This window comes from Astatotilapia calliptera, chromosome 5 (genome assembly GCF_964374335.1).
Source record: "Astatotilapia calliptera chromosome 5, fAstCal68.1, whole genome shotgun sequence".
NCBI classification, from domain to species: domain Eukaryota; kingdom Metazoa; phylum Chordata; class Actinopteri; order Cichliformes; family Cichlidae; genus Astatotilapia; species Astatotilapia calliptera.
In genome coordinates, this window is record NC_137426.1 from 21,922,080 (window position 1) to 21,934,576 (window position 12,497).

Here is a 12,497-nt window from a genome sequence, read left to right on the forward strand (position 1 = left end):
TGGAAAGGCCGAGGGCAACTCCAGGTTAATTTATGCTGCCTTGGCTTTGGAGGTCGGAAATAAAATTTACAAGGAAATTAATAATTTACTCTTCAGTTTTGTCTGGGAGAATAAAACAATAAAACAAACAAACAACACTTTATAGGTCAACTGGATTCTGCAATTTTTCAGGTTCCCTACAAGTATTTGTAATGTCATTCCTTTTCATATCCTCTCTAAAATTCAAGACTTACATTTATTTCTTGTCTGCAGTAGGATGGTTTAAGCCTGGTCTCAATGCCTGTTTTCAACATGCTGACCTATTGCCAGGAGGGGCGCTGTGTATATGAGGACGCTGAATTTCCTAGCGTCTGTTGTCGCTTTCTGTTTGGTCAGCTGCTTTGAACAGGTGCATTCATTTACGTAGTGCGTGTGTTTGCACAGAAGTTGTAGACGTTTTGTCAGCTTAATCAAACTTGGCTATCCACTTAGAGGCCTTTTGTTGTGGCATCTCTTTTTTCTGTTGTGGTGGGAAATTTACCACTCCTCCCTAGGAAAACACAGTACAATAGAAGATGTATGCATCGCGTTGTTCGCCTAAACTGGCATGTTGTCACCTGTTGCTGCTGGGTTGGGAACAGGGCTGGACTGGGACAAAAAAATCTGCCCGGGCATTTTGACTAGAGACCGGCTCACCAGGTATTAAAGGAAAAACCATAAAGCCTTTGAATGAAAACAAACGCTGTTGTCACAGTGATGTACACTGTCTTGTTGGTATATATGTATCAATGTAATAAACTTAAACCTACACCATCCTCCCTATTCTGGTATTCTAAACAGTACCCAAAAGTAGACTGCTTGGTCGAGTTAACCTCCTAAACTATCTAGAACACATGGCGAAAACCTGAAATTAAGACAGAGAAGACTAGAGGTGAGACATGATCATTACTGATTACTGATGACAGATTTAGATATATTTTCATAAACCATTCATTTGCCACATCAACAAACAGCATGGCAGGGCAAAAATATTTTTTCTAACATGGCAACCTTCAAAAAGTGAAAGGAGACAGAAAGACAGGTGAGAAAGAATAAAACTTAATTGACTTTTTGATGGCATTTTACACATAGTACTGATACAGTATCTAGAAAATGTGGGAAAATACTGGCATCATATACAGTACTTAGCTACTTCTGAAGAAATTATGATGGGACCCTAAAAAAATTACTATGTACAATAATGGATTTCTATAAATTTTACATCAGATGAAAACATTTGTTGTAAGATTCAGATAATTATCTGTTAAAAGCAAGACATTTTAAATGAGAATAAGAAAGAAAAGTATGTCTTTGTGCCCCTCTTTCTGTGTTAATGCCCTACCTGGCCCCTGGCAAAACTTTGCTAGATCCGCCCCTGCACAGTTACCAGCTGTCAGCTACATAAAAAAGGATCCTGGGGTTATTTGTCGCTCAGAAACAGTTCATAACTTCCCTTCAACTCATCCATGTCACCTAAAAGGTAAACCTGTTTCTCCATCACCTGTTCAGCTCTGATGATTCAGTAAGGACATCTCCTGGTTTCATCTTCATGTTTCCCTCTCACCAGATAACCAAACCATATCATGACCAGCAGCTTTTACAGCTGTGGCTCCAGCAAACATCAGCTGATACTAGAAATTAATATTAAATAAATTCTAACAACAGCTGATCAAGCTTAAACGTGCTGCCGTTGTTTAGCGCGACATCCGCTGTTTTCCTCTTTGTGGCGCAAAGTGGGCGATAAACAAACAGGAGAGTAAAACTGATCAGCTGATCATTGATCAGTTTCATGATTGAAATAAGAAACAGGAGAGGGAGGGGAGAGAATGAGAGAAGAAGAGGCAGCTGTGCAGCAAAGACACAGAATAAATCCAGCTTTGTGTCTTTTTCATTGTAGCTGAAGTCCGGGACAAACTGTGTTCCTTTTCACCTCAACACAAAATGTGCAATATTTTCTCTGAATACCAGACGATTCCGTTTTTTACGGGACGGTTGGAAACTCTAATAACTAACCTCACAAATAAAGTAAGATAAAACAAGTTTAACATCATAGCACCCGCCCAGCTGTATATAAACTCCATCATGCTAGCTAGTACAAAGTAGGAGTTATTATAACTGACTGTAAAAAGTCAGCATAACGAAAATAAACTACACCTAAACTTGGTTTATATCTGACCCAGACAGACTGCAGGTCATAACTTCTTACCTGAAGTTCAGTTCACCGCCTTGGGTCTCTGCTCCTCCTGCCTTTCCGTCATCCACCTACCAGCATGTTGCATCTGCTGGCCTCCATCACTTGCTAATGTTACTGAATCTGTGGCAGCTCTGCCATAGCCACCACCAAACAACTGAGTTACTTTACACATCTCCCAGCATCCGGTCAAATCCACCACCTTTCAGTGTTTATACCGTTACGGAAAAAAACGAACACCCCCCCCCCCCCCCCCCCCAAAAAACCAAAAAAAACAAAGAACAAAAACAAAAAACCCATTGGCCCATAAAAACGAAAAATCACCATCGGCCCACCGGGCATTTGGTTGGGAAGCTCTCCTCTTTTGTCCAAATGAAGTAGTTTAGCGGGCCAGGTATATGTAAGCTGCCCGTGAACTCAGCTTCAAATTTAAAGCGGCATTCCACTAAATGCAACTTGTCATTTTGCAGATGTTGGAGCTGCTGCCGTTTTTTTTCGCAGTATCTTTCTTTTCTTTTTTGTTTCTTTTTTCTTGTTGTCTTGTTTTAAGTTTTACTTCATTTGTTCTTTGGTATTGTTTGGGTTTGCGGCCCTTGCACATTGCCTCGCTGGTTGCGCAGCAACTACATTTGATTCCCTAATTGGGTGTTTTGATCTTTTGTGTGTGTGTGCGCGCGCATCTGTAACCGGAAGGTCGCCGGTTCGATCCCTGGGCTCTCTGTCCTGGTCGTTGTGTCCTTGGGCAAGACACTTTACCCTACCGCCTACTGGTGTTAGCCAGAGGGGCCGATGGCGCGATATGGCAGCCTCGCTTCTGTCAGTCTGACCCAGGGCAGCTGTGGCTACAACTGTAGCTGCCTCCACCAGTGTGTGAATGTGAGAGTGAATGAATAGTGGCATTGTAAAGCGCTTTGGGTGCCTTGAAAAGCGCTATATCAATCCAATCCATTATTATTTATGCAATGTTTGATCAAGCATTGCTTAAATAAATGTGTGTGTGTGTGTGTGTGTGTGTGTGTGTGTGTGTGTGTGTGTGTGTGTGTGTGTGTGTGTGTGTGTGTGTGTGTCCAGGCTGAGAGCTGAAGGTGGTGGATGGCCTTCTGAGGAACTGTTCCTCCGTGCTGTGCGTGTTTGGTGCCGGGTTCTCTTCACACTTGAATGCATGTTCACAAGTGTCTGACGTGATCTATTTATATTATTTGTTGAACTTGTCTCCTCCTCCTGTTACCAATCCTCACTTGCTGGTAAACCTCAGTCATAAACAAAAAAAAGTAAATACATCATTTTACTATTCTATTTTTTTTTCTTTTTTTTGGACCAAATTTCATATTCACAAGAAAACTCATTTTCCCCATTTTCATGATGGAATTCCTCAACTAAACTGACACTATCAAATTTCCCTCTAATCATAAAGCAGTTAAGATGTTGTTGTTCTGCTCTCAATTAAATATTCAAAAAGGTACTTGATACAAAATGAGGAGGAAAGGGGGAAAAAAACTTCCTCAGTAGTCGCTTTTTTCTTTTTTGCTCACGCTGGCACATCTGCATTCCTTTAATGTTCAAGTTCTGAAAAGATTTTGTACAGTATATATTTTATGTCTTTGTGCTACTGAGGTAGCTACAGCTCTTAGCTCACACTTTATTAGTACCACATGAAAAAGAGCAAACGTTTGTCTTATCTTGTCTTATCTTTTGTTGAATTAAGTTTTAAAAAAATCCTAGTGCCATAAAGTTCTATTTTGCTCGCTGTGGTACAGCATGAAAAATTGATAGAAACCTGGATTGACAAATCAGGTGTTATGTCTAAACTTATAAAGAAAAGCATCTGGACTGTTTAAAAATCTTATTTGGAAGGTCAAGGACCCAGTATTGATCCTCTGCCTAATCACAGAAGTCAAGGTGACACTCTCACGGGTGAACACATTGTGCCTATGACACCAACGGTCTGCTATCTATAATCCAGTTTTGAGATCCCTTCTCAGAAGTCTTAACGCCCACTCACATTTTGGGTCATTTTATCTCAGTAAGTCACATGATAGGATAGGGCAAGGTCTCACAATGTGTACACCTGAAACCTTGACTGATAGTGACCTATACCTGTTTTCACACCTTGGTTCATGTGATTGGACAGACGATCAATAGTTGGTCAATGATCCTCTTAGGGACACTCCCAAAAAGGCTTAAAAATCTGGGACTCGACCAGTTCCTCTTAGAACTGAAGAAGTTTCTCAAATGAGAGGTGAAACATCTTCAAGAAACTTAAAGTCCAGATGCTTTTCTTTCCAAGCTGCTTAGATTACTATGACCTGGATGATTGAGAACCTTCACAGACAACACCAAAATCAAATATGCAAAATTAAAGATAACAATGATGACACGAGTAAAAGTGTGCAACAGGCATAAGAGATTCACATACACTAGTCTATTTCTAGATGTGTATATATAGTGTGTTCAGATATAAATAAAAAAAACACTTTTTGGGTGAGAAATCAAAACTTCTTGTGGTTTGAATGTCTGACAAACGTGTAACAATTACTTAATGATAGTGCAGAGAATGTACATTATAGATGGGAGACAAATATGCTCTAAAGCAGGGGTCTCAAGCTTAAATGAGCTGTGGGCCACTGCTGGCACTGTCATCTCACTGGAGGGCCACTTTAGTGTTCAAGTAGTGCAAAAGAAACAAACAAGAAAACACCCACAAATCTTTCTGAAAATGTAGTGGTTTTTTTTTCTAAATTTCAAATATTGTATAACAAGACAAAATCGCAAACGTGAACGCAATTTTCTTTCCTCACTCTTAACTAATTGAAGCCTTTCATTGAACTACCAAATAAACTAACTGATACTGTCTTTCTGGCCAGACATGTGGCAGCACTTCTGCTATAATTTTGTTTGTATTTAACAAAATAAAAATGCAGATATATAAGTGTACACATTAGTTTTTGACTGCAAGTGAAAATTGTTTTCTTTACAAATAACTCTCACTTAACTAACACAGCCTAGACATGTTTACTCTCTGCCTTCATATTAAATAATTTTGGGTGTTTTAAAGAACCTATTTTAACATTGCTCTCAACAACAAACAAATCCTCTCTAATAAAAGCAACTTCAAGGGCCGAATTGTATTATATTTCTTCACATCAATATGTGCAAGTTTGAGACTCCTGCTCTAAAGAATATGTTTGCACTGTAATTTTAGCTGGAAATAAGAAACCTCTCTATGTTAACCAAGATTATAGAGTGGAATCTGAAATGAGAACACATAGTGTGCAGTATGAAAAGGGGCTGACAGTGAAACATACAATCTTAAAAAAACAAAAAAAAACATGTATCATCTGGCAACTTCTACAATACTTTTTCTTTGATTTTTTTGTAATCTTCCTGATTATTCCTGTAATAATAATAATAATAATAATAATAATAGATTGGATTTATATAGCGCTTTCAAGGCACCCAAAGCGCTTTACACAGCTGCCCTGGGGCAGACTGACAGAAGCGAGGCTGCCATATCGCTGTAATAAAACAGCTGATAAATATAGGACAGACACTGTGCAATAGACAGAGAATTACAGTGTCAGGCCTTTTCCTTGCTTAATGAATGAAGTTGATTCAACACAGTCCTCTATATAAGGGATATGTTGAGGTTTGGTCAATTCAAAACCCTGTTGCACTTCCTGTACTAGGTATGCTTTAGAAAAGCTAAGCAAAATTATCTCCTTTTTGTCAAGTATTGATTATTATCCACCAGTGTTTTTAATTGTTTGTATTTTTAACATACAACTTTTTCTTTTCTTGGTATTTTTAGCCTATTTCGTTAGTGATTTTTATCTCTGGGTCCTGCTGTGTGCTTTAGAGCTTCGTGGTGGCAGCCTGTCTGCTCACTGGGATCAGTTGGGTTTCTTGTGGGATTGTGTGCAGTAGTATTAGAGTGTGATCTCTGAATTAGGGTGAGCGGTCATTTTATTAGTGCTTAAGACTGTGCCACAACCTCTGTCTGTGCCTCGTGTTTCTTAAGTGAATCCCTATAGGACCAGTGGAAGTGTTTAATTGATTTATATGTATCTGTATACCAATAAAGCTGCTTGTAACAATGCGTGTATTGGACATTTTTGACTGCAGTGCTTGTTCTGAATTTTAAAATTTTATTCAGTTTTAAAACCTGTCCTGTACCCAAATTGGGTAACAAAAATAACAGCTGAAATAAGGTATAAATTAACATTCGGCTTTAATTTTGTTGATACATGACTCTTATAATTATTTAATTCATTTATTTAATATCAACACACTTTAAAGAACAGTAATTATGCACTGGAAGTTTTATCCTACCACATATGTAAACCCCTGTTAACGAAATCAATTTAGTTAGAAAAGGAAGAAACATAGAAGTGAACAGACAAAGAAGAGGTGATGGGGTCAACACATGATCCAGTCGTGTGTTGACACAGGCGGAACAAATGTCAGTCCTTTTTTTTGTATTTTCTCTTTGTCACTGCAACCAGACTTTGCTTCCTTTGTTTATATAACTGTATTTATGCTCAACTTTCACAGTCAAACATATTCCACAACTCACATCTTTTTCTGAGAAAACAAAAGTCATATTATTACGTATTATTTTATAAAGAAAACACACCACTCTCCATATTAACTTATGTGAAAACATGTCAGCGCTTTTCTTCTGAATAAATTGACCGGAAGTTACTTTTTTTTAGACGGAAGGAAGCGGCAGACAAGTTAGATGTAGTTCTTGGCGTGTTTCGTATAATATTAGTAATACTATTGTAATCTGCGTGACAGTTTCACTAAACTCTCTGACTTTATTCCTGTCAGGATTTTTTTCAGCCCGTTGGTGGGCTTAGTAGTTTCCTCTTGCTCCGTGTAACCGCGACGTGATGGAAAGTTAACGTTAGCACTCGGAAAAATAACGGACTAGCTAGTTAGCTATCACCAGCTGTCCTAACACACATGACTGGAGAAACCGATTAACTGGTTATGACTGTGACTGTACTTAGTTCTATTTTTCTTCCGGGGAAATTTTGTTTTCTCGGTTAACATACATATTCTTTTAGCAGGTTTTTACCCCACCCCCACACCCACCATCATACGTGTTAACTTAGCAAGTGTGGCTAGCTGGGCTACCTGAAGAAAAACGCCGCTTTATGCGCGGAAGTGTTTGAACACCTATGGACTAGCTGTGTGCTGTCATAAAGCTGATATGGTTGATAGGCTAAAGCTGGTGAGTAAACCACACCTTTAACAGGGAGTGACAAACACTTGTAATCACGCTCATAGTCAACACGTCTACAGCTCGAGACTGTAGTGAAACTTAGGTCCATGCTTCCTTTGCTCTCGTACGCAGCTGCTGCCAAGTTAAGTCTCTGCCCGTGAGGATATCCGGTCCACCATGAAGACCCTCGGACCCAGAATCTCATTTTATGCGGGCTTTGTGGTGGGAACTTTTACGCTGTACGTGTTTCTGCGGCAGCTTTGGTTTGAGAAGACTCTGCCAATGCATCAAGTCACCACCTTGGCTAGAATTCAGGACTACCAGCAACAGCTCGAGGAGGAAAAGAAAATGTGGAAGAAAGAGGGGTCTGCACTTTTCAACCTCGAGCACCCTCATCACATAGGTATCACAGCATGTGCCTCTTTAATGCCTTAATTAAACACCAATCTGTGTGTTTCAGACTTTGAATCTTCTGATAAATTAATAATTTACGGTATTCAGCTTTGGACTTTGGTCAGCTACACTTACAGCATAAATGAAAACTTCCTTTTTAAATTTCACTTCTTCATTGTAGTCCCTTTTATACCATAGTAGTCTCACTTTCTGCTAGGCAAGTTTGTACATTATATGTATAGGTAGTGAAGCATAGAAAGCCATGGACTGCTTCAGTAGCTACAAATATAGGTAAAAACCTTTCAATGTTTTAAAGGGGTGAAATGTTTTGTCTTAAACCAGAACAATATTTTATCTTCAGGCCAAGTGAGGACGTGATTCTATTTATCTTCAGACTTTTAGGACATATGTTCTCAACAAAGAAAAGGGTTGAGTCCGGTTTATAAAACTTTATCTCTTGCACGTGACCACGAGCTACATAGTTATATCCTTGAAGATTGTACATATTCACTTACTTAGAGCACAGGTTCGGAGTCACCTTGTTGCCTTATTTAACTGAAATGTCTGCAGTAATCCATTTTTTATTTTTCAATATTTTTTATTTTGATTAACAAAAATGTGCTCTGTGTTTGACGATTAACAGAGCCAAGTTACATTTGTTTTAGATTGCAGCTGTTTTCGTTTATTGCAGCCATAACTCTCTCAAGTCTTGTTTATAACTGCTAAGTAGCCTTTCCTGTTATACCTGAGTACTTTCTGTATGATAGGAATCTATGTAAAACCCATGATGCAATAATGTAGTCAAAAGTGGGCTTTACGGGCAGCTGTGTGTTTACATTTCCAGGGACGTGCACGTCAGGACACAATCTAGGATTTCAAAGAGGTTTGTGGTTACAGTGTGCTTATGGCGTAGATTTAGCAAAGAAGTATAAATCCCTTATAACCAATCAAGATTTGAACATTACCAAGTGAGAACTGTGGACAAGAACAAACAAGAAATCAATAGTCATATAATCATGAGGATAAAGTGGAGATGATTGACTACACCCTCAGGAAGCTCAGCAGTCGCCAGGTCTTGACTGGAATCCACAAGGAAGAAGAAAGATGTGAAAGCTCAGGAACACAAAGCACAGGGAAACGAGTGTATTAGCATACATTGAAGGGAAGAGTCCAACTGTGTTAGTGAGAATTGGAAGCTGATTTCTGTAATCCAGGACAGGGGAACAAAAACCTCTCATGTCTCTGTAATTTGTTTAAGTCAGCAGATTTCTAGCAGACCGCTGATAAGTAGAACCATTTTAGTAACAGTTTCACTTAAGCTGTGAATAAAGGTGCATATCACCGTACTGAGTCATGAGTATTAGTTACTAGAGCTTTTTGTTCTCCCTGCAAAGACAAAAGTGAATACACACAGAATCACTCATAAGAGTGAAATGAAATATTCAAAGCATCCATGACACCTATTAAAGAAGATCACAGATAAAACTGGAAAGAAAGTTAAATAAATTTTTTGAATCTTTCAGACGAGAGGGTTTGATCACCTTACACTGCTTATCAGACCAATCAATTGTATAACACTTTTATAAAATAATATAGGTGCATAAATGCTGAAATGGATTCTTTTACCCGTTGGTAGGTGGTTGCCAAGCATTTCATAATATTCATGAATTTAATCGGGTTAATATGTGCAGTACCTGTGTACTATGCCAATTTTGGTTGCTCAAGTCCTGATTATGTTGGAGGATCTCACAGGCAGACAGATTTTGTATGCTATAGTAAAATGTTGCAGGGGTCCGTACACTTCATGGGGTGTTGTAGTGCATGAAAGCATGTTATTACCTGATTGATCCCCACTTTTCCAGTAATCTGGTATCTTATGTATGTGCAAATATACCTTTAGTACTCAGATTTGATGTGAAATTAAGGTGAAGTAATTCATTACTGGTAACTTGCCCAAACTGTTTATCTAAATAGCTGTTGCACTGCACTGATCTGCACTGCTTTTTTGTGACAGAATTATTACCAACCATAACTAGTCTCAGTATTTCCAAGTTGCCATCAGCAAATTAAATGTGAAATCTTGTCTTTTTTTCTGCATTGATTATTTGCGAACCTGGAAGCACAGTCAACAACAATAACATGTGAGCAAAACATCTTTCCATTAGTTTACCCTCCAGGACCATCAGTAGTTGTAGGAGGTTCCTGAAACAGTTGGACTTATCTTTGTTTCAGTCAGTGAAATGATAATAACGTCTCTGTGTCCTTACCAGGTGAGGATAGCCGCATGGCTGATGAATTGTACAAAAAGGTGCGTATTCTTTGCTGGGTGATGACTGGACCCAAAAACCTGGAGACAAAGACTCGACATGCGAAGTACACTTGGAGTCGCCATTGCAATATTGTTGTCTTCATGAGCTCTGTGGATGACCCCGACTTTCCCACAGTGGGATTAGGTACAAAGGAGGGTCGGGATCAGCTGTACTGGAAAACAATTCGGGCCTACCATTATGCTTATGAGCATTATGCAGATGAGGCAGATTGGTTCCTCAAGGCAGATGACGACACCTACGTCATAGTGGACAACCTGCGCTGGATTCTTGCAAACCACACTCCTGAGGAACCTATTTACTTCGGCAGACGATTCAAGCCCTACACTAAGCAGGGCTACATGAGTGGTGGTGCAGGCTACGTACTGAGCAAAGAGGCTTTGCGAAGATTTGTTGAAGGTTTTAAAAGCAAACAGTGTACTCATACTACCTCCGTAGAGGACCTGGCAATGGGGCAGTGCATGGAGAAAGTTGGGGTGCTGGCTGGAGACTCCAGAGACTCTTTTCATAGGGAGACATTTCACCCCTTTGTCCTTGAGCAGCACCTCACTGCCAAATTTCCAAAGAGCTTCTGGTATTGGAGCTACTGCTACTACCCCATCTCAGAGGCAAGTGTGGCAAACACCGTTGACATTGTGTTTACTCTTGACATCACTATTAAAGAGGTTTAAAGAAAGCTGAACACTATTAATATTTTAACTGAATTCTCACCTGCAAAATAAAATCCAATATTTGGATGCATTTCCACTTCACTCCATACTAGAACAATGTTTAAAGTGGACCTGTTATGCTTGTTGTTTTTTCTTTCTGGCATGCGTGCAAAGTGGTGGAAGCTAATATGGATTCTTTAATATTGAGGTTAGCATTATATGCTTAATCTCTATTAGCCAAACGCTGAAGCTTTGGACTGCACTCTCTTGCTTGTGAGGTGCAGCCAGTCTCAATAAAGTGAGCTTACTGGAAGAGCAGCTAATATAAGAGAGTGGTTGAACTAATTCAAAATTTTGTATCTTGCAAAGCTACTCTAGTAGAGTCCAAGAATAAAATCCGCAATAGATCCAGTTTTAACATTATATGTTTAACCAGACTAGCATTCTTTAATCAGTCATTAACTAGCACAGCTACACCTGGTTAAATCATAATCTGCATGAGCATCTTGAACATAATGCGTGTTACCAACATTGTCACTGTCAATTAGCATTTATACACATGGTGTTTAGACCCACAAAATGGTGATATCGCAACAAGACTGTGGGCTGGGTACTGCAGTTTTGTTACAGCCCTACTGTTTAACCAAACTGATGGAGTCTTGCATTCATTTCTGGATTTATCAAGCATGAATAAATAGTCTGACGCAAGACCATTAGTCTTCTTTTGTACTCCACCCATTCACATTGACATTTTCTTTTGTTTACAAAACAAACATTCCTCCATGTGTATTAATAACCATATCTTGTTTTTTTTTTTCAGGGTCCTAACTGCTGCTCGGACATGTCAATATCTTTCCATTACGTGGATGCTGTAGGGATGTATTTAATGGAATATTACACTTATCACCTGCGTGCCTTTGGCTACAGATATCGCTATCAGCCTCCCACCCCACCTGGCTACAGTATAAATAAGTTTGAATCGTGGGATGCTGGGAAAAAAGACAAAAAGCTGGAACAAAAACTAGTCCATCCAGACCTATCCAGAACTGACAAGAGACAGAATGAAGATCCCCCTCCTGTAGATGGTAAAGATGGTCCTGCTGCTGCAGAGGGTAAATAACAGTAGGACTTTGTAGCAGTGTTGAGGGTACTGATCATTAGGATATGCGGTGGATTTGGGGTGTTGAGTGTTTGGGTATCCATTCTGATAATCAAAGTGAAGTATAAAAACTTTGTCCACTTAGACTGCTAGTGAACTTTGACAGCAAGACTGGGTGTGCCCCATGCTAAAAGGTGACCTGTGGCTCTGTATGTCAGTTTTGTCAGGTGTTTTCACAGATTGTTCCATAACAGGACTCACCTTTCTGTTGTTCTGAAAACAAAGTAAACCAGTATTTCCAGTGCATTTTTAAAAAAGTGACTTTTCTGTTCTTTCATTTCTTACCACAAAGTCCCAGTAAAACTTGTTCTAACACTCTTTAAGGCTTGCTGGAGTTGTTAGGCTTCAGTTCACACTTATAGCTATGTGCCTGAAACCTGGTTTATGTCAGATCATATTGTTGTTTACGAGAGTTTGATGCCTCCCAAACACTAGCGTTTAGGATTGTGCTTAAAAGCCTTTTCACATAAAATACAAGGGTAGCATCTCTTTACTTTTTATTTTTGGTTATTTTGTGTTTTGACAAGTTCCT

At 39.2% G+C, this 12,497-nt stretch overlaps 1 protein-coding gene across 2 annotated transcripts; it reads left to right on the forward strand.

Moving 5' to 3' along the window:
- The first annotated feature begins 6,923 nt into the window (after positions 1–6,923).
- Positions 6,924–12,283, forward strand: c1galt1lb (core 1 synthase, glycoprotein-N-acetylgalactosamine 3-beta-galactosyltransferase 1, like b). Of its 2 annotated transcripts, XM_026168060.2 has the most exons (4): positions 6,952–7,445; positions 7,569–7,839; positions 10,100–10,764; positions 11,627–12,283. In XM_026168060.2, exons 2-4 carry the CDS (start codon positions 7,614–7,616, stop codon positions 11,924–11,926), a joined length of 1,191 nt encoding a protein of 396 aa, XP_026023845.1. In that variant the 5' UTR covers positions 6,952–7,445; positions 7,569–7,613; the 3' UTR covers positions 11,927–12,283. The 2 variants fall into 2 exon arrangements, with proteins under 2 accessions (XP_026023846.1, XP_026023845.1); XM_026168061.2 differs by having other exon boundaries at positions 6,924–7,839.
- The last annotated feature ends 214 nt before the right edge of the window (positions 12,284–12,497 follow it).